This window comes from Dipodomys merriami, unplaced genomic scaffold (genome assembly GCF_024711535.1).
Source record: "Dipodomys merriami isolate MVZ:Mamm:240054 unplaced genomic scaffold, mDipMer1.0.p SCAF_63, whole genome shotgun sequence".
NCBI lineage: Eukaryota > Metazoa > Chordata > Mammalia > Rodentia > Heteromyidae > Dipodomys > Dipodomys merriami.
In genome coordinates this window covers 4515461-4538847 of record NW_027206213.1, presented here as the reverse complement: position 1 = coordinate 4538847, position 23387 = coordinate 4515461, and the positions used below count along the sequence as shown (strand labels likewise).

Genomic DNA, 23387 nt, shown 5'->3' with positions numbered 1-23387 from the left:
TAGATTTTTTTTTTTTTGAGCCAGTACTGGGGCTTGAACTCAGGGCCTGAGTACTGTTCGAGCCTCTCTTGTTCAAGGCTAGCACTCTACCACTTGAACCACAGCACCACTTCCAACTTTTTTTATGTGGTACTGAGGAATGGAATCCAAGGCTACATGCATGCTAGGCAAGCACTCTACCCACTAAGCCACATCCCCAGCCCCATATTCTAGAAAATTTATTCTCAATAAAATTTAGCTTTCTGTTTCCCTGGAAAACATACAGCACTGATTGTATTATTAAGCATGTCATTAATTATGAAAACATTATAATTTCAACTTACTGCAAACCTAAGAAGGAGGCAAGACTTTCCAACCCCAGAGTCGCCAATCAGAAGTAACTTGAATAAATAATCACTGTAAAAAGAAAAAGAAAAACACATTAAGAAAAAAGTATATTCCAAGTTTAAGTTCTGTAAAAACAAATACATAGCTAAGAGTAACAGCTCTCTCTGAAGACTGTAGGTCCTGAGAAGCTCATGCATGGCTTCACAGAAGCAAAATTAAAACCAACAGAAGCTCTTTTGATAGGCAGTGATTGCAAAAGCCATCATGCAATCAGCACAACTCCAAGGGGAGGAGATAAGGACCCCCAAACTATAAAAATGCCCTAGGAGAGGACTCCACTGGACTCTTCTTTGAGGTCCCTCTCTGAAGGCCTCACTATTTCCTTTGACTTTCAAATAAACTTACTGTTGATCTAAAAAAAAAAAAAAAGTTAGGCAATGCCACCTATGATCTCTGAAATGAGTGAACTTCCCCTTCCAAGTAAAGGAAAAGTAAGTGATACTCATTCTGGAAGAGTTCAAGAGACATATGAGTTCTCCATAGCACAGAATATAGAAAGTTCACATACTATTGTTCCAGCCTATACTATAAGCCTCTCCTTCAATCTCAAAAACAAATGTTTACATATAGCACTCGTCCAATTGAAGGAGCCTTTTGCAATCCTTTCTTGTCATTCAGCTACAATTTTCTCCTTAAAAAAAGATAACTAAATTTCCGGAAGCTTGGGATTATAAATATGATGCATTACAAACCTAAAATCAATGCTAAAATCTTATTACCATTCTAAGCTTGTATTACTAAAGTACTCTCTAAAAACATTCAGCACTAGGCCCTGGTGAACTGCCAGGACTAATCCAAAAACCTTTTCCAAGAATTTCTTCATGGATCGGAAGACAATGGACTATCTGCCCATAGTCTCCAGAGAAATCCCTCAAAGATTCTCCCTTAGTTTGTTCAATTCTGTATGTTCTTTTAATGCACAGTAAAAATAATAGTAACAGCAAAAAGAATTTGCAGTTTTTTTAAGAAGGCATATATGATTTTCAATTCTTTTATGATTTAGTTTCCAAGTGTTATCTACTTAAAGCTGAAATTCAAATGCAAGTTACAATTTAGATTCCAATTAGATTATATGTAAGCAAGATGTAAATCAAAAGTAATAATGATAGTAATGATGATAGTGATATATGCTCTGATTGTACAGTAGTAGGAAACAATGGGGGAGGGGAGGGCATGGTGATAGGGAAAGGAGTGAATGAGTGAAGTATTCTATATACATGTATAAAACTAACAATAATGAGCCTGGTGCTGGTGGCTCATCCTATAATCCTAGCTATTCAGGGGGCTGAGATCTGAGTGAAGGTTCAAAGCCAGCCTGGGCAAGAAACAGAGTCCATATAAGACTCTTATCTCCAATTAACCACCCAAAAACCACAAGTAGTGCTGTAGCTCAATGGTAAAGCACTAGCCTTGGGCAAAAAAACTTCAGGGACAGAACCCAGGCCCAGTTCAAGCCCCATGACCAGAGAAAAAAACTTACCAAAACAAATCTACCATAATGAGCTGGGCATCAGTGGCTCAAGCCTATAATCCTAGCTACTCAGGAGACTAAGAGCTGAAGATCATGGTTCAAAGCCAGCATGAGCAGGAAAGCCCATGAAATTTCTAACTCCAAACAATAAACTACCAAAAAGCTGGGAGTGGAACTATAGTTCAGAGCACCAGCCTTGAGCAAAGAAGCGCAGGGACAGCACTCAGGCCCTTAGTTCAAGCCCCAAAATCGACACAAAAAATAACATAATGAAACAAACTATTAAAAGAAGGAGAATGAGAAAGGACAGAGGATTAAAAAAAAGAAGGGTGATTTTTATGAAAGTACATTATATCTAAGTAAGGAAATACAACAATGAACTACTTCATACAATTCACAGTAATAAAATTCTTACAAGTTTCTGGGGGCTGGGAAGGTGGCTCAGTGGTAGAGTGCTTGCCTTGCATGCATGAGGCCCTGGGTTCGATTCCTCAGCACCACAAAAGCAGAAAAAGCTGGAAGTGGTGCTTTGGCTCAAGTGGTAGGACACTAGCCTTGAACAGAATTGCTGAGGGACAGTGCTCAGGCCCAGAGTTCAGGCCCCACGACCAACAAAAAAAAATAAAGAAATTATTATTTCTGGTAATATAAATTATGTAGGTTTATTCATAAAAGGTGATTACATACATAGTGTGCAGTACACTAAATATCTTTTATACTTTACCAAATTATCATAGTAGCCTAGCATCCATGGCTCACATTTATATTCCTAGCTACTCAGGAGGCTAAGATCTAAGAATCTCAACCAGCCTGAGCAGGAAAGTCTGTGAGACTTTTATCTCCAATTAACTACCAAAAAGCAAGAAATGGCATTGTGGCTCAAAGAGGTATAGCACTTCAGCCTTACGTCTAAAAACTCAGGGACAGTGCCCAGGCCCTAAGTTCAAGTCCAAAGACCAGTACCAGAAAACAAATAAAAATAAAAATATATCTAAATACTATCCAGCAGCAAAACAGATCACAGAATGAAATAAATAGTAGTCAAGGAAATCAGAGGAAGAAGAGGGATATAGACTCAGTGGTACAGTACTTGCTTAGCACATAAACTCCAGTAGTGGGAAAAGGGGACCAATTGAAGCTAAAAATGAACTAAATTAACATCCTTCCTAGTTTGAGATTCTATAGGTTTACACACAAAAAAACATCCTCTGAATAGGTAGTAGACCCTATTACAATAAAGGGGTGAACTGGGCCACAGAAGATGCCTGAGGTATCATTACCTGAAAGAGCAACTTCTCTACTTTATTTCAGAGCAATTATAAGGAAATTATAAGGAAAAAAATGTTTCTTAATTGTGTTAAAAATTATATTATGACTAAAGAAATTCATTCTTTAATCATTTACCAGTGACTATACTTTTAAATTTTTACAAATGCAACATATACTATTTTGGAACATTATAAATTTCTAATAATTTATTATTCAAAACCATTATAGCGTCTAGGAGCCAAGAGGCTGAGTCAGGGTGATCACTAACTTATCTCCCAAAAAAGTCATTAAAGATATAATTTGAAGAACAAGGTATTCTGCACTTGTGGGTGTTTCACTCAGCCAATATGAAAAAAATGAATTATACATTCTATACCAGATCCATGAAAGGCCATCCGAGAGTACTTGTTTCTGTTTAGTTTTATTGCCATTATTATCTGAATATAATCTTGACTTCACTGGTGTACATAGATAGGTATACTTATGTCTTTTTGACATGTAAGCATTAACATTTCCAATGCCTTTAAAAAAAGTCATTATCATTCGATCATGGAACAATACTCTTTAAAAAGTTACCAGTTTCAAAATTCTACTTGAATAAATACTTTTCATGATTAAATTATTAAACTAACTAAAATATGAAGCGGCAGAGATAAATAGACTTGTTTCTGAATTGCCACTCAATTCTAAAACCCTGAGACTGTTATGTTCACAATACATATTTTTTAAATGTTTAAGAAAATGGAAGAGGAAAAAACAACAACAACAAAACATGTTCATACCTGTAATCCTAGCTAGGAGAGAGGATGGACAGGAACTTACAGTTCAAAGTCAAGCCAGGCATACACAAGCCTCCCCTCTCAACTAATAGAGTATGATAATATGAACTTGTCATACTGGTTATGTGGCAGGCTGAGATCCAGAGGATCATGGTTCCTGGCTAACCTTTGAGATTCAAGTCTTAAAGGAAGAAGCTAGATGTAGTCAAACACAACAGTGAGATCATGGTCTAGTCAAATGCTCAGGGAGGGGGGAAAAACCATTTCAAAACTAACCTGTACAAGCTGGGTACCAGTGGCTCACACCTGTAATCCAAGCTACAAGAGGCTAAAAAGCTAAGATGTGAGGACCATGGTTCAGAGCCAGCTGCAAAAGTCTATAATTGACCATCAAACAGCCAGGAGCAGAGCTGTGGCTGAACTAGTAAGATTGAGTGACAAAAGTGAGTTTGAATGGGGTGTGTGTGCGTGCGTTTGTGTGTGCGTGTGTGTAGCACAAAGAAATTGCCTCCTATTGTTGCTACCTGCTAACAAAATTTGTATGCTAAAAAACTTGATTTTCCAAGCCAGGCACCAGTGGCTCATGCCTGTAATCCTAGCTACTCAGGAGGCTGAGATCTGAGGATCATCAGGAAAGTCTGGGCAGTTAAGTCCATGAGACTCTTTTTTTTTTTATTGTGAAAATACTGTTCACAGGGGTTACAATTACATGGGCATCCATGAGACTCTTATCTCCAATAAGCCACTAGAAAACTGGAAGTGGCGCTGTGGCTCAAGCAGTAGAGCACTTGCCTTGAGCTGAAGAGCTGAGGAACAGCGCCCAAGCCCAGAGTTCAAGCCCCACGGTCGACCAAAAAAAAATTTTTTTTTTTTTATTTTCCAGGAACTGGAAACAAGGTTTTTATTTTGTTGCTGTTTTTATTTTCTTTCTTTTTGACTTGTTTATCTGTCTCTGGGAAGATAACAAGGGGTCCAGAAATGGAGGGACAAAGGTGAACAAATGCAGCAGTGGTATTCACTAGACACTATGTTGAAAATGAACTATATAACTTGTGGGCAGGAATGGGAAGGAAAAACTGGGAGAGAGCAAGGGAAGGGGTGACATTGTCCAAAAGTCATTACCTTACTTATGTAATTGTAATCCCTCTGTATATCACCTTTATCATAACAATTTTTTTAAAAAATGACTGCACTGACTAATACCTAATTAGGTTTAACAGAATTAGACGATTTCTCCAAAACATCTATCACAGTGCCTGGTACATTAAAGGAGCACTGTGGCAATTACTTCTTCTTCCTCCTTTTGAAGCAAGAGGTAACTTAAAAACTAAAATTATTTTAGATATAAAAATTAAACATTATTACCCAAAGCTTCTGTTCAGAGGATGAGTAGTAACAAAAGCTAGCAGGATTTTATCTGAAGTCAAAGTTTCAAATTTGCCTCTAATAGATCCAAGTATATAATTAAACCAGCCCAGCTGGGCGCCGTGCCTGTAATCCTAGCTACACAGGAGGCTGAGATCTGAGGATTGTGGTGCAAAGTCAGCCCAGGCAGGAAAATCTGTGAGACTCTCATCTCCAATAACCACTAGTAAACTGGAAGTGGCGCTGTGGCTCAAGCAATAGAGAGCTCGCCTTGAGCTGAAGAGCACAGGGACAGCACCCAGGCCCAGAGTTCAAGCCCCACGACCGACAAAAAAAAAATTAAACCAGCCATAGCTCCCAAAGCCTGGCAACACACTAAATAGTACCAAGGTCTCCAAGCATATCATCTACAAGAGAAGTCAGTTCTCTACTTCATTTGCTTTTTTTTTTTTTTTTGGGGGGGGGGCGTCCGGTCGTGGGGCTTAAACTCTGGGCCTGGGCTCTGTCCCTCAGCTCTTCAGCTCAAAGTTAGCGCTCTACCACTTGAGCCACAGCGCCACTTCCAGCTTTTTTTCTTTTGCTTATGTGGTGCTGGGGAATCGAACCCAGGGCCTCATGCATGCAAGGAAAGCACTCTACCACTGAGCCATCTTCCTAGCCCTTCATTTGCTTTTTATTCACAGAAAGAATTCATGAATTACATGGCCCCAAATATAAATATACAAGGCAGTCAAATCGACAGAAATAAGAATGCATACAAATTACTTCAACCCTTCAGAATTTAAATTATCAGGACTTAAAATATTTTGGGGGGGAGTGGGCACAGGGTCTCCCTTATCAGGACTTAAAATATTTTGGGGGGGAGTGGGCACAGGGTCTCCCTAAATTTCCCAGGCTGCCTTGGAACTTATAATCCTGCCTAAGCCACCCAAAAGGCTGTGATCACAGGTATCTGCCACTATGTCCAGTTCACAAACCCCTTCTTAACATGTGTTTAAACCCTTCTTAACATGGGAAGGTGGCTCAGTGGTAGACCGCTTGTCTTGCATGCCTGAGGCCCTGGGTTTGATTCCCCAGCACCACATAAGCAGGGAAAAAAAAGCCGGAAGTGGTGCTGTGGCTCAAGTGATAGAGCACTAGCCTTGAGCTGAAGAGCTGAGGGACAGCGCCCAGGCCCAGAGTTCAGGCCCCACAACCAGACCCAAAAAATAAATAAATAAATAAAAATAAAAAAGTGGGAGACTGGGAAGGTAGAGTGCTTCCACTGAATGCATGAGGCCCTGGGTTCGATTCCTCAGCACCACATAAGCAGGAAAAACCAGAAGTGGCACTGTGGCTCAAGTGGTAGAGCACTGGCCTTGAGCTGAAGAGCTGAGGGACAGCACCCAGGCCCAGAGTTCAAGCCTCACGACCGACAAAAAACAAAACAAAACACAAGAGTTAACTTGTTACCTAGGGATATAGCACAGTGGGAGAGCACTTCCCTAGTATTAACAACGCCCTGGGTTCAATCTTGTGCATAGCAAAAATTAATATCAAGCACATTGATTTGTAGTAACTGTTCTATTATGTTAGAGTATCTGTTATTTTAACTACTTTGTACAAGCTCACTTCAGCAGCACACATAAAACAATATTTTCCAAGTTGTAAGCACCTGTAGCATAGTTCATGTTTTATAACTGAAAATAACAAAATAAACAAAAATGTGTTTGAAGCTATAGCTCAGTGGTAGAATGCTTGCCTAGCTATCATTATCCTAGGTAAAGTATTCTGTGTGTGTCGTGTGTGTGTGTGTGTGTGTGTGTATGTGTGTTTGTACACACAAGCACAGGAAGATGCGGGGGTTAAATATAATTTTATTATAATAAAGGTGGTGTACAGAGGAGTGAAAATTTTTCTTTGTTAAAATTATATAGGATTCTAGGCTTTTACACAAAGTGAGACCAAGGAGGATACTATTAGGGGAGAAACACAATGTCTATGTGCTCTGATCATATAAAATAGTATTTATCAAAATGAACTCCAGAAAATGGAAACAAGATTTTTTTTCTTTGTTGTTTTGTTTGTCTTTGGGAGGGCAAGGGGGCATATAAATGAGAGACAAAGGGTAAACAAATGCAGCAGTAGTACTTACTAGACATTATGTTGAAAATGGACTATATATAACTTGTGGGTGAGGACAGGAAGGAAAAACTAGAATAACAGAAAGAAGTGACACTGTCCAAAAAAAATGTACTCATTATAGTACTTATGAAACTGTAAGCCCACTGTATATCAACTTCTTAATAACAATAAAATTTTTTTTTTTTTTTTTTTTTTTTGTCGGCCGTGGGGCTTGAACTCTGGGCCTGGGCGCTGTCCCTCAGCTCTTCAGCTCAAGGCGAGCGTTCTACCACTTGAGCTACAGCGCCATTTCCGGTTTTCTGGTGGTTTATTGGAGATAGGAGTCTCACGGTCTCTCCTGCCCGGGCTGGCTTTGAACCGCGATCCTCAGATCTCAGCCTCCTGAGTAGCTAGGATTACAGGCGTGAGCCACCAGCGCCCGGCAATAAAAATATTTTTAATTTAATTGGAAATATTTGGAAGCAAGGCACTAGTGGCTAATGCTTTAATTATTCAGGAGGCTGAGATCTGAATTTGACCAGGTTAGAAGCCAGCCAGGGCAGAAAAAAAATCTAGGAGAATCTTATCTCTAAGTTACCAGCAAAAAGAAGCAGCATTGTGGCTCAAGTAGAAGCCTCAGCCTTGTGTGAAAAATCTAAGTTGCGGTACATGACCCTGAGTTCAAGCCCAAGTACTTATATAAAAGAAAAAAAATAGAAAATATTTGAATGGAGCAATTTTTTTTTTTTTTTTGGTCCATAGTGGAGCCTGAACTCTGGGCCTGGGCACTGTCCCCTCAGCTCTTCAGCTCAAGGCTAGCACTCTATCACTTGAGCCACAGCACCATTTCCGACTTTTTCTGCTTATGTGGTGCTGAGGAATCGAACCCAGGGCCTCATGCATGCAAGGCAAGCACTCTACCACTGAGCCACCTTCCCAGCCCGCAATATATTTTTTTTTGGAAAGAGGTGACTAGATAATCAAAATAAAATCAGGCCCAAAAAAACCCCAACGTTTTAAAACTCAAATGGAAAGATAGCTCATTGGCAGAACACTTAACTAGGATACACAAGGTCCAAGTACCACTTCAATATTATAGTGTGTGTATATGTGTGTATATATATGTGTGTATGTATATATATATACACATACGTGTGTGTATATATACATATGTACACATGTACACATGTATGTGTATGTATATACACTATTATAGTACATTATATACATATATAATATACTATATATTGTATGTATATATGTACATATTCATGCATATATTTTAGATGTCCTATTATACATGCCTATAAATGGGTTACAAATAACTGTACTAAATCAAAGAAATGGAAAATATAGACTGAATAGAAAGGACAAAGAATAATTCCACTTAAATACAACTGTTAGGCAGAGGAAAATATATTCTCTAAGTCCATAATACTTCTTGAAAAACGCAATTATATACTTGGTTATTTTTAAAGCTAATTTGAAGTACAAACTGCAAAAATATCCTTCATGAAATGCCCTAGCTGGCACATATAGCAGACACATATCAAACAGTGACCATTCTTTTCTTTTTTTTCCAGTGACCATTCTTATTAAACTGTGATGTTTCCCTTTGTGAGCAAAAACATGCACAAACAAAATTACTTATCAGAATTAAGAGTCTGCCAACATACATGCACAACTGGAGCCTATCAATCTGGGATTAATAAGGCAGGATATGTGGGCCATCTGAGCCAACCAATCACAAAAGGACGCACAAAATCTTCATTTCCAATCTAGTTTTTCTTCTCAGAACTGGGTTTGAACCCAGGAACTCTGGCTTGCTAGACAAGAGATCTGAATCACATCCAAGCCCTACCATTTTGGAGACAGGTTCTACCTAACTTTGCTCCACAAGGTTTATGCAGTGATTACAGATATCCACAATTACAGATATCTGCTGCCACAAGGCATCACATCAAATTCCTACTTCCTTGCACTGTGTTTTTCATGCTTCAGTCAGCCAACAAGCCAATAAACAACTTCTCCAGGTTCTCAGAAATACTTTGTTTTGGAAGAAAAAATTAGAAATATTTCCAGAGTGGTGGGGGCAGGAGTAAGATGAACATTTTTCTCCCTTCAATTCTATTCCAGATACCAAAGAGCAATCTCTACAAGGGAAACAAAAGAACAGTCTGACTATTCATTTCTCCCTCTAGAGAAAAAACAGATGGAGGTAGAGCACGTTCTGCCCCTATCTCCTACTAAAACTCCAAAGGGAAGTTTGGACAAAGAATAAAATACTGATAAGCCACACATTTAAGATACCTCAATAACTGATATACACCCCCTTTTTTTATTTTCCTGTATCTTGAGACATTAAAAGTTGACTATTTAAGCTTTTTCTTTTTCAATCTAAAAACCTTAACTAGGCAGTAATGGCTCACACCTGAAATCCTTGTTACTAAAGAGGTAGAAATCTGAGGATCGTGGTTGCAAAGCCCATGAGACACTTAATCTCCAACTAATTACCAAAAAGCCAGAGATGGAGCTATGGCTCAAGTGAGAAAGCACTAGAGAAAGTCTTGAGAACAGGACTTGAGTTCAAGCCCTACAAACAGCACAAAAAAAAAAAAAAAAAAAAAAAACTTAAGCACTTCTTTTTTACTCTAAACATCTTCATTTATTAGAAGAGGCAAGAGTAAATATTAGCAAAAGTATATTGTCTTTACTACAAAAAACAAAATGACCATTATAACTACAAATAGTGAAATAGTCAAACTGCCCATAAAGGAACTTATACACAGTCAAAAGACTGCTAATAGGATGTGAATATAACGAAGTGCTAGGTGCTGGTGTCTCATACCTCTAAACCTGGCTACTCAGGAGGCTGAGAGCTGAGGATCATGGTTTGAGGCCAGTCAGGGCAGAAAAGTCCTTGAAACTTTTATCTTCAATTAACCACCAGAAAACTAGAAGTAGCGCTTTGGCTCAAGTGGTAGAGTGCTAGCCTTGAGCAAAAAGCACTCAGGGAAGATATGTATTCAAATGTTTTTTTTCTTTCATTAAGATTATTTCTTTGTTGCTTTGAATGTCCCTCCCCCCCACAGTATAACCCCTGCTTTTCTCTGTATTTGATGTTGGTATAATTTGTGGAGGGGAAGGGAAAAAACAAATCACTTAAATAGGGATATAGGTGGACCCACTGCAACAATGAGATGTACAAGTCGATATGTCAAAAACAAACTTTACAACTTTGGTGTGGGGGGGGAGATTTGGGGGGGGGGATGGGAAGGGATGGGAAGGGGAAACAAAGGAGGAGGCTACAATGCTTGATAAGAAATGTACTCATTATCTTGCCCATGTAATTGTAACCCCTCTGTACAGTATTTTCACAATTTAAAAAGAAAAAAGCGCTCAGGGACAGTGCCCAGGCCCTGAGTTCAAGCTTACCACTGACAAAAAAAAAAAAGAAAAGAAAAAAAAAGTGGTAACAATAGTAAAGTCTAAGGACATAGCTCAAGTGACAGAACACATGTGAAAGGCACTGGATCCAGCCCCCCCCCCAATTGTTTTTCAATTCTTATCTTTAAGTTTCCCTATAACAATTATCACTTTCACACAAACAAAATCTTCAGATATATTTCATGGGCAATTCTATACAGCCACTAGAAACTTAAATCACCCGAAGAACTACAGATATTAATTTTCTGTAGCTCTAAAGACATTTTAAAAGTCAGAGTATACACTACTAGTCACTTTTCTCCTTTAAGTTCTGTTGATAGGCTAGGGGTTGGTATATAACTCAAGAGATAGAGCACTGTTTCCTGACAAGTACTGGCTCTGGCTTTGACCCAGCACCTCAAAATATTAAAATTAAGGTGAGTGCCAGTGGCTCACATATAAAAAAAATTTTAATTAAAATTAAAAATTAATTTTAAAAACTTAGGAGGAAAGCAAAGGGATGACATGGTTCAAAAAGAAATGTACGGGGCTGGGATGTAGCTCAGTGGCAAAGCACTTTACTAGCAAGTGCAACGTCCTGGGTTCGATCCCCAGTACCAAAAAAGAAAAGACAAAAAAAATACAGTTAATAAAAAAAAAACCCAAACAAAAAGAAATGTACTCATTTACCTGACTTATGAAACAGTAACTCCTCTGTACAGCACCTTAATAACAATAAAATTATATTTCAAAGAAAAACAGTATGAAAGCCAGAAATGGTATTATTAATAAAATTATGCTGTCACAGACACATAACTAATTAACTTGCTTTCTAATATGTGCGTGCATGCTGATGCTTATACTCAGGGCCTGGGCACCATCTCTGAGCTTTTCTGCTCAAGGTTAGCACTCTACCACTTGAGCCATAGCTCTACTTCCAGCTTTTTGGTAGTTCATTGAAGATAAGGATCTCACAAACTTTCCTGCCCAGGGTGGCTTTGAACTGCAATCCTCAGCATCCTGAGTAGCTAGGATTAAAGGTATGAGCACTGGAGCCTGGTGCACTTTCTAATACTTTTAAGGGGGGGAAAAAAAAAAACTGAAGCAACAACACTTGACAAAAAGAGAAAGGTCATATATTCTTTCAATACCCCATTACAGAAAAGCAAACTTTGAAAGACTGATAAAATTTTGAGACTGTGGGGCTGGGAAGGTGGCTCAGTGGTAGAGCGCTTGCCTTGCATGCCTGAGACCCTGGGTTCGATTCCTCAGCACCATATAAGCAAAAAGAAAAAAGCCGGAAGTGGTGCTGTGGCTCAAGTTGTAGAGGGCTAGCCTTGAGCTGAAGAGCTGAGGGACAGCGATCAGGCCCAGGGTCTAGGCCCCACGACCGGACCCCAAAAAAAAAAAAAAAAAATTTTTGAGACTGTGGAATCATATTTATTTAGTTAGCACTGCTAACTGGGGCCTGGGCACTGCCCCTTAGGTTTTTTGCTCAAGGCTGGCACTCTACTACTTGAGCCACAGCTCCACTTCTGGTTTTTTTTTTTTTGGTGTGTGGATATACTGGTGATGAGTCTCACAGATTTTCCTGTCCAGGTTGTTTTCAAACTTCAATCTTCTACAGGAATAAGCCATTAGCACTGGGAAGAACAGAGTAGGAAAAGCAAAAACCAACATAAATTACTTAAAAATCTTTCTGCACCAAATAACTATAGAAGACCCAAATATACTACTATATTACCTTCTACAGTAGCTCAATGGTACACTCAAAAGTACCTACGTTTCATTTTAAACACAATCCTTAGTTCAAAGACAAAAGCAGTGAAAATAATTTTCTTGATACCAAACAAAAAAAAAATCCACTAGAAGCAAATAGATTTATAAAAAATGTTCTGGTATGAGAATAATGTTAAGTATTTCTTCTTAAGTATTGTGTTAATCACTGCCTGCCTTACTACCTCCTTAGAAAATTAAATCATACTTCAGATCTCCAGAAAAATGAAAACTTTGACAATTTCCTTGTTTTTCCAGTTAGGATCATACTACTAGGACCTTGGCTCAAGTAGTTTGAACCCTGAGATCAAACTCCACACTACCTGAAAAAGTTTACACTTCCAATGTATTTCTGGAACTAAAATACAAATGAGTCAATTATCCTACCTTAAAGATAATCTTTAAGGCTGATAATCCCAAATCAGCCTAATAATACAGGAAGCATTCAGAAGAATAAATTAAAGTTCAGTTTTTTTAATGTATTTTTTTCTCCTCACTGCTAAACCAAAAGCTAACAAGGATCATAAAGAGTATTCAGTAGTAAACTGACCAACAGGTAATCATAGGTCAACCAACATAAAGCTATAATCCTATTCATCCTAGACAATCAAGCTTTTGTCAAGATGCCATTTTCATTACCAAATTTAGAGCACTTATACTTGTTTCTCTAAAGACTACATTATTATCAGTAGTAGTATTGTTATTAGTATTATAATGATACTTGAAAGTAAAGAAACATCTGGGGCCTACTTGTAAATATTAATATGCACTATTCATTAGTTATTAAAACATCTGGGAATCTGGAATGTCTCTATTTAAAGTTTTAATTTAAGAGAAAGCATAAGATTCTAATGTTTAGAACAGAATGTTAAAGAAAATGGGATTTGGAGTGCTAAAATTCTATTGATTCTCTATTTTCCAAATTTTCTCTAATTACAACGGTAACCAACTTCAGTAAAGACAAGAAAAAACTGTTATGGGCAAATTTCTAAAAAGTTGATTGCCTTTGTGATATTCTCTACAAAAATATCTGTCACCTCTACTGAAGCAATTTTCACTAACACTTATGCAAAAGTTTCCTAAATTCTTAGATTTCATTACAGTCTAGAATGCCAACATCGTAGGCCAAATACTGACAAGTGATTTTGGATTTCTGTTGAAGTTAGTACACTAAAGTCCTCAAAAAGATGATTTGGCAGTCTTAAAAATCACTATCCTTGCCATTCCTCTTTCTTCTCCCTCTCCAAAAATTATCAGGGGAGGGAGGGAGGAAGAGGGAGAGGGGGAAAAGAGAGAGGGAGAGGGAGGGAGAGAGAGGGGGGGATAGAGGGAGAGTTAGAGAGAGAGGGAAGGAGAGAGGGAGGTAGGGAGAGAATGAATGAATACTAAGACTTGAACTCATGGTCTAGGGACTGTCTAAAGAGGGGGGGGGAGGGAGGGAGGAAGAGGGAATGAATACTAAGACTTGAACTCAGGGTCTAGGGACTTAGCTTTTTTCTCTGAAGGCTAGCACTCTACCACTACAGCTAGAGCTACAGCTCCACTTCTGGCTTTTTAGTGGTTAGAGATAACATCACACAAACTCTCTGTCCACCCACACTTGCTTTGAAACACTGGACTTATCCTCAGAGTCTTTAACTTTCATTTCACACACTGAAAGCAGGAAATGTTGCTCTTTTTCTATTTCTCCCTACTTTAATCATGTTAGAAAAACATAAATCTTTGCTAAAACTTTGAAAAAGAAAAATCATTCTCAATCCTTCTGCTGCTCCACATTAATTGCTAATAACTGTTAAAAGTGTCTTTTCAAAACCCAACAGCCAACCACAACACATTACATCCTCTGAAATCTTATTGCTCTGATCTATGCTAAACATCTGGAATGAGCTATATCTTTGGTATTCCACATTTTTAAATTTTATTTTCTATATATTACATTTATAAGCTCCTTGGGTGGGACATGGTAGTACATCAGCACTAGAGAGGAGTTAAGAGGACATGCCACCTGGTCTATTTAACAAAACAAGCAAACAAACAAACAAACAAAAACCCTTTTAAGTTAAGGTTCACATTTCTAAATCCTAGCACTGCTAAAAACAACTTACTTGAAAATGATTTCTAGCAGGAAAGACTCCTACTATACTATACTCCATTTTACAAATGGAGAAACAAATTCAGAGTTTGAATAACTTTTCTAATTTCTGTTCAACTAGTTAATCAAGATCTTTTTACTGCATTAAACATATGTAGAAAATATGGGAAGCTCCTGAATAGCAAATGTTCACAAATCTCAATAAAGTAGCTCTGTCCACCTTTGCTCAACTGTGCAAATGTCCTCGGAGGCCTTGATTAAAAAAAATTTTTTTAACTGCCAACATAGCAAATATGTTATTTTAAGACCACTAATCTCAACTTCTTAAAGTACACTATTTTTATTAAATGTCATGGCTCCTGTTTAGTGAAAAAGAAAGGAGACCCTTCAGGATCAAACCACAGTATTACAAAACTTGAAATCAGAATGCATTTTTGCAAGAGCCATGTGACACACACATGACAGGCAGTTAAAATGATGATGGATGGATCTTTTAGGGGACAATGTTTAGCTGTCATTAACCAAAGCAGCAAATAAACTGAACGTTTGAAAAACACCAATTTCTGCTTTTAAAAAATTTCCTTCTCCTTCTAACAGCAGCTGACACTAAAGAGGCTTCTGAATCAATTACATCTCTGGTTGTTCATTACTTACTGTTCATGTATGCGACCTTTAGGAGGATTCTTTTTTAATAACAGTGAAGAGAGCCCAACAAAGTCTTCCCAAGTAAAGTGAACACCAGTTCCCATGAAAGGTGCCAGGTAATAGCTAAGCACTGATGGCTCACACCTGTAATCCTACCCACTCAGAAGGCTGAGACCTGAGGCTCACGGTTCAAAGCCAGCCCAGGCAGAAAAGTCTCTGTGAGACTCTTATTTCCAATGAACCACTTAAAAACCGGAAGTGGAGTTGTTGCTCAAAGTGGTACAGCAAAAGAGCTCCCTGAGTTCAAAGCCCCAAAACCGATTTTTTTTTTAAAGTGCCAGGTGTGTCACATCTGCTCTGGTGACTTCTTGAGTCAGCAAGAAAAAGGAATGCATTAACTTTTCATGACACGTCATGGAACCTCATTCCCTATCTGCAAACATTCAAGCAGGTAATACAAAACCTACTGTTCTATCATAGGTCCCATTCGTTTCTCTATCAACTTGACAGCAAAGTCTTGCTGTATTCTCACAGTATTAGAAAGATATGCCTCGGGCTTAGTTGTGGTCGGTGTTGCTACTGTTGACCTACGGAAGACCAAATGACTTAGGTGCCCTTTAAAAAAGAAAAAAAGCAAGCTCACAGAAACAAGGGTGTTGTGGGGGGGAGGGAGAGAAGCAATGGATCGGTGAGTTCCACAACTCTTCGAGGAGACCACTCAAAGAAAACTAAGTCATTTACACGGCTTCTCACTCAAAAAAGAAGCTAAGCCATTTAAATCGCTTCTCACCATGGACTCATTCTCCTCAGCCCCACGCAGTTTCCGAAAGCATCCATATTACCTGAGAGCGGGCAGGCAGGGTGCAAGGGCTCCGGGGGCTTGTCCACCCGGCTGGAGATGGACAGGCCCAGGCCGGATCCACCCAGCGCTGCTGACAGCTAGGCTCGCCGGAGCGCGGACGCAGGGTCTGACGGTGCCCTCCGCCAGAGCGCTCCCCACCCACCCTCCTCCCGGCAAAGCCAAGTCCTCCCGGCGAGCTCGCCGCCCCTCCGCCCGACTCCGGCCTCCCCCCGCCCTCCCCGCAGACAGTTCCTCCGCCCCGGCCCGACCCCGGGCGGCTCACCCCGCCGCCCAGCCCGGCCCGGCCCGGCCCGACCCCTCCCCCGGCCGCCCTCGGCCGCCAGACAATGGGCCCCGGCCGCCGGCCTCTGCGGTGCCGGCGCTCCCGCGCTCCCCCGGCCGCCCCAGCCCTCCTCGCCCCTCGGCGGGCCCGGGGCTGCCCGGCACTCACTATTCGGGATTCATGCTGGACATGTCACTGCAGCTGCCGCCGCCGCCACCGCCGTCCTTGCTGCCGCAGCCGCCGCCCTGACTCTCCGCGCCACGGGTAATCGAAAGAAAGGAATGAGATCGGCTGTTCCGGTAGAGCAAACGTCTTCCCGACTCCGACCCCTTAGAACACAATCAGCAGCCGCCGCCACTCAGCTATCGCTTCCACCCAAGATGGCCGCCGGCGAACCAGGAAATAGGGAAGCCTCAGACCAAGGGGCCTTTACACAGCCCAAAGGGCGGCCGTGCCGCACGGCACGCCGGGAAAGAGAGGCGCGAGCGCTGCTGTGCGCCCTGAGGACCCAGGTGCGGCGCGGCGGTCCGCACTCAGTTTCCCGCCAGGCGCTGCGCCCGAGGCGCATGCGTACTTGACAACTTGTCGCCCGCCCCATTCCCTTACTCCCTTACTTCCCCACCCTTGGCCCCTCCCTGCTCCCCTCCCGGCTGACTCGCTGGCTAGGACTTCGCTCGGACTCCCCCTGGCGGATTGGCTGAGGCGGAGCGGACCCGGTGACGTCATCAGTGAGACGTGGCAGCAGGGCGAGTCAGCGCCCGCGGGGGAGGGCATCGGAGGGGGGTTGGGATGGGCGGAGGGCGGTGTCGGCGGCCTCGGAGGGTGGGAGTGAGGGGAGACCCTGCGACCGAAGGAAGGAGGGGCAGACACCGGAGGGACTGGCGGAGGCTGGGAGGGAGGGGGTCTGGGGACTCGCCTGGCAGGTCCTGCCTCCCGAGCGGCTTGGGCCGGGCTGCGGCCTGCGCCTTCCCGCTGCTGTGAGGACGTCTACGCGAAGGACGGCGGGAGTCAGGCGGCCTCTGCTCCAACACTCGGGCTGTCTGGACAGCCTGAAGTTGACCTTGGGTTCTCTTCCTCTCACCCAAACCCTCTGTGTTGGATCCTTGTCCGATGTGGGGCCATACACACTCCTGTTTTCCTTTGTGGTGATTTCTTACCATTTCTCTTCCAGACCCTGAATAATTGCAGTGGCCTCCAGATGGACTCTGCTTCCATCTCTTCTCTACCCCAGCCCATTTGCACACACGGACAGATCTAAGTTTCTCAAACAGGAACATCCAGCCTGACCCCACAATGTTTCCTGACTCCACATTCTGTGTATAGATAGAACACAGCCCGAAGTCATCCTAAAGCAGTCTTCCTGCCCTGGTCGTAGCCTTCAAGTTAAATTGTGCCCTATTGATTAGTTATTACTTAATTCTAAGTTGTTCTGCAAGATTTGGAAAGTAGTAAGGGATAAAAACATGCAATTCACTATAAAATACGACACCCACACAACTGGGAATGACAGCAACATTTTTTAACCTTAAGGTCTTAACTTGATTAATCAACTCAGGAATTTGAATCTCTACTAAACTTTAATACACTATCTTGGGTTATTCAGTTACAAAGGGCATTGTATAATACATTGTCCAAAGTTTAGCTTCCAACTTGTTCTAAGAACCCAGAAAATGATCCTCCAGACATTGCAAAATCACTTAAAATAACTGACACTAAAATATGCAAAAAAAAAAAACTTAGTTCTACCCTTTCACTACACCCTTAATCCCAAACTGGTTTTTTGAGCCATAGTTGACAACCTTATCAAACTGTACACAGATCTGACTTCTGAAATGAATATGGTCATCACCCCAGAAGGACCCGACTGGACAAATAAATGAGCACCAAAAATATTCCATATGCTGAACTCCAAAACTCCTGACACTTCCTACTTATAAGTTCATAGAATTTTAAAAAAAAATTCAGAAAAGGGCCCACGAAAGCCAGGCATGATGGTTCATACCTGTAACTCTAATTACTCAGGAGGCTAAGATCTGAAGATTACAATTCACAGCCAGCCCAGCCTGGAAAGTCCATAAGACTTTTCTCTCCAATTAATCACACACACACAAAAAGCCAGAAATGGAGCTGTGGCTCAAATGGTAGAGCACTAGCCTTGAGCACAAAAGCTCAAGGATAGTGTCCAGGCCCTGAGTTCAAGCCCCACAACTGGCATCAAAAAATAAGAAAAGGCCCAAGAACTTGTCATGAGCCCACAAAAGTTTTAATCTCTCCTTCCCTTTGACATATACCTCTCAACTTCCTTTAAGTTTTTCCTTCCCCAACAAGGATTGCCTACTAATCACTCTTAACCTGTGAGGGAATCGTGATAATTAAAACAATGTAAACTAGACATCCAGTGACTTTGAGGCACTTGGCAAATGTTAAACTACTTTCTGCCTTCGCTCAGCTGCAAGTGCTAAGTGTAGCTGCTATGAACTAAAGACAGAAAGTTCCATATCTTAGTTATGGTGTTGCAATATGCAGCTCAGCTTAGGAGTGGTGCGAAGATGTTTCCTACCCTTACTGCAACTCATGAGTCATTTACATTAAGACTTCCTTCCCAGACCTAAACTCTTAAAATCATACTTAAACAACTTTTGCTGACTTAAACTTTAACATATTTCATGTTCAGATATTTAAGAATACCTACTTTTTTTGGTGGGGGGGGCCCTTGGGGCTTGAACTCTGGACCTGGAGTGCTTTCCCTCAGCTCTTGAGCTCAAAGCTAGTACTACTTTAGCCACAGTGCCACTTCTGGTTTTCTGGTGGTTTATTGGAGTAAGAATTTCACAGCCTTTCCTTCCTGGCTTGCTTTGAACCATGATCCTCAGATCTCAGCCTCCCGAGTAGCTAGGATTACAGGGATGAGCTAGAGCCTGGCTAAGCTACCTTTTTTTTTTTTTTAATGCCAGTCCTGGGGTTTGAACTCAGAGCCTGAGCACTGTCCGTGAGCTTTTTTGCTCAAGGCTAGTACTTTACCACTTGAGCCACACCTCACTTTCAGTTTTAATCAGATATGAGTCTCAAGGGACAGACTTTCTAGCCTGGGCTATCTTCAAATTGGGATCCTCATATCACAGACTTCTGAGTAGCTTAGGTTACAGGCATGAGACACAGGTGCCCAGCTGAGGAATGGCTATTTTTGTACCTCAGATTAATAAACTCAGAATGATGTATTAAAAGAGCACGTGTTCTACTGGCTGCCCTAATGTTGAATCAGAACCCTTCCAGGGAGCTAGAGAGGTTAGTGGTAGGGTGTCTCCCTGTCATGTGAGGCTACAAAACAACAGAATAAGAAAAACACACCTCTTCCAGGACTGTTTGGCTGTTTCGGCTTTCTTCACACACACCCCTACACCCCTTTCCTCTTTTCCCTTTTTCAGGTATTTATGACTTGTCATGTAATAAATGTATTTGGGACTTGTGCTTGAGTATCTTTGAGCAATTCAAAGATGATTACAGCTCTTTCTTCAAGGAAATTGCTATCCAGCATGGAAGAGATAAGTACATAGACAAGACCTATAGGGAAAATGTAAAAATAAATTTAAATGAAATGAGCTGTATAATGGCAGAAATCAGATCAGTGATTGCTAGGAACTAGGAATGAGAGAAAACTGTCTGTTGAGACTTAAAGAAACTTTCTGATTTGGTGGAAATATACCATATCTGTATTGTAGTGCTGGCCAAAACTACTAGTACTTGGGTTTGATTCCAAGCAGCACCAAAAGAAAAAACAAAAAATCTCCCAGTACTAAACAACAAAAAACGGGTAACAAGACAGATGCTAATGGCTCACACTTACTTGTATTCCTAGCTACTCAGAAGGCTGATATCTAAGGATCACCATTTGAAGTCAAGCCAGGTAGACAAATCCTCAAGACTTATCCCCAGTCAACCAGGAAAACATGTAGAACTAGAAATTTGGAAACTTGGCCCAAGTGGTTTAGTGCCAGCCACAAGCAGAAAAAGCCAAACCAGAGCTCAAGGCTCTGAGTCCAAGCCCCAGAACCAGGGCAAAAAAGAAAAAAAAAAGGTAATTTAAAGCCAGGAGTGGTGGGATATACCTCTAACCCCACCACTAAGGAACAGAAGCAGGAGGATCACAAGTTTGAGGTTAGCCTGGGTTACGTAAGAAATTGTAGGCCAGCCTTTGCTATTTCAAAACACCAAGAAGTAAAATACAAAATAACACGGGACACTTAATTGCATATAAATTATACTTTCATTGTAAGCAGACATGAAAAATAACAATAAATAAAAGTACAGAGGTAGGAAACAATTTCAACTCAGAACAATTGGGTTCCTTTCATGAAGGAGGCAGTATTTGAGTTAGACCCTGAAAAAGATTAAAATGTTAATCATTGGCAAAAAATGAGAGAGAAGGAGTTTATAAATTGAAGGGATGGTAATCACAGATGACAGGAGATAGGGAGAGAGCCTAGGGAGCTCCCAAATCCTGCTAAAACTTTTCAGTAGACAATGGAGAGCCGAAGCCTGTAAAGGGAGGGAAGGTTAAGGGTGTCAGCTCAATGTTTTATTTGTTCTTTGAAGTTATGTGGAGCCTTGAAGGTAGGGAAACTGATTAAAAACTAGATTTCTTTAGGCCAAACTTGAAGTGTCCAGACCTAAGCCAACTGCATCTAGAATGGATGGGCAGACAAATTCCCGAAAAGAGATAGAATCTGAAGGGGAAGGGAGGGGCTAGAGATTACCCAGATATATCCCATTTACCAGCCCTGGAGGAGAGGATCTAAGAAGAGTAAAGGAGTGGCGTAGAGAAGGAAACTGCATTTTATGTAGATTGAGGTCGTAGTTAGAGTTGCTCTTTGTGTAAAAAAAATAAAAATAAAAATACAAGGACAACCAGAAATCATTTTGCTGAATCAGCATAAAACTAAACAAACAAAAACAGAAGTCTGTCAAAAATGAACAAAGCCAGACACTAATTAATATGGTAAGAGGATATATTGGCTTCAGGAATAACTGAATAGGGCACAGGTGCCAGTGAGAGGAACTCAACTTCAGGGAAGCTAAGCAGAAGACTTTAAAGGCTGACTTGTGTTCTGGGAAAAGGGTTTGAGGGGAATTAAGGAGCATTAGTTCTCATGACTAGGCCATCTGGGGTTTGTTCCTTATCCCGAAGAAGAACAAAGGTTTTTCCTCTGTGACTACAGCCAGTGGTGCAAGTTAGAGTTAGGTGCCTAATAGTCTGGGAGGGAGAGAGCAAGAATTATCTCTTCAAATGTTTGTGTTTCAAACAGAGGCTCTCACGTCCTTGAAGAAAACGTACTAGGCAAGAGATTTAGATCTCAAAGGAAAGAAAAAGGGTTCATAATCACATGCTTTTGAAAGTGTATTTAGCTTGGGAGTGGCCTGACTGACCGTCACCCTGTTTGGGCTAGAAGGAAGGAAATGCTCCCAACAATATGGGATTTGCTGGGGAAGGCATTTTATCAGAGCCTAATTCTAGGTTATCCTTGAGTTAGTGTGTTAATGTCTATACATAGGTATGTATGCATTTGTGGGGAGAAGATTGATGGAACAAATCATTTGTACTTAGATTTTACAGCTCTTAGAGATCAAACTTGAGGCTTTGAGAAGAGAAATTAAAGGGACTGACTACAGTTTAGATCAAGGAGAGAGTCTTTGTCAAGACAGAAACCTTAAACATCTGTAATCCCAACTACTTGACAGGCTGAGACATAAGGATAGTGAGTTTACCCTGCCTGCAGAATGTAGAGATACCCTATTTGTGTAAAATAACAACAAAATCGAAACCTCCCTCTCCCCGCCCCCACAAAAAAATCATAAAATGACCAATTACCTGGGCACTGGTTGCTCACACCTGTAATCCTCGTTACTGAGGGGGCTGAGATTTGAAGATCACAGTTCTAAGCTAGCCAAAGCAGGAAAGTCCATGAGACTCATATCCAATTACCCACCAGAAAACTGGAAGTAGTGCTGTGGCTCAAAGCACTAGAGTGCTAGCCTTGAGTGCAAAAGCTCAGGGACAATACTTAGGATCTGAATTCAAGCCCCACAACCAAAAAATCAAAAACAACAACAACAAAAAAAAACAATTACCATCAAAAGATTCTTTTGCTCGGGGTTGGGAAGGTGACTCAGTGGTAGAGCGCTTGCCTTGCATGCTTGAGGCCCTGGGTTCGATTCCTCAGCACCACATAAGCAAAAAAAAAAAAAAAAAAAAAAAAGCCAGAAGTTGTGCTGTGGCTCCAGTGGTAGAGCACTAGCCTTGAGCTGAAGAGATGAGGGACAGTGCCCAGGCCCAGAGGTCAGGCCCGACAACCGGACAGAAAGATTCTTTTGCTCAATTCGATAGAAATCATGGGAAGACAAAGTGAAGCTCAGTTTAGTGTTATCAGCTCTCAGCCCTGATTGTTAACTTTCAGTATTATGAGCTCTCAATGTTACCAACTCTAAATACCACCAGCTCACCCAAGGGCCCCTCTGTTCTATTTGGGATTAAAAAATAATATCACAAAAGGCAAAACAATACTATCCAAATAAGATTTTATTGACTAAAGTGTAAGGAACAGAGTTCCCAGATGCTCTCTGAGGAGTTGAGGAATGAAATGTATGTAGGGATAGAGTTTGTAGGCACACGTCACTATTAACTGCAGAATTTTGACACCATGCCAGTTCTGTGCTCGGAGCACCAGGGTTTACCCTTGACACAGTAATCTTTGTGTGCATGGTGGGTCTGTTGCACTTAGTGTAAGGTCTGCTCCTGGATGGCGAGCAGACTCCACCCTCCTCGCAGCAAAGTCTCCACCCAGTACCTGCGTTACCTAGGCAACTGGGACACCTGGAAGAGGTCACATCTGCATCTGCTGATGTCACATCTGAATTTGATGTGGCCACACCTTTCCCCACCCATACCCTACATA

The 23387-nt window shown here is 41.1% G+C and overlaps 1 protein-coding gene across 1 annotated transcript in view; it reads right to left on the bottom strand.

The window, feature by feature from the left end:
• Positions 1–16842, bottom strand: part of Rab1a (RAB1A, member RAS oncogene family) — a 31598-nt gene extending 14756 nt beyond the window's left edge. Inside the window, exons 1-2 of the mRNA XM_070004513.1 lie at positions 16606–16842; positions 324–396 (exon numbers count right to left, since the gene is read on the bottom strand). Of these exons, the coding sequence (XP_069860614.1) occupies positions 324–396; positions 16606–16628 (96 nt within the window). The 5' untranslated portion in view covers positions 16629–16842. The remainder of the gene's footprint in view (positions 1–323; positions 397–16605) is intronic.
• Between the last annotated feature and the right edge of the window lie 6545 nt (positions 16843–23387).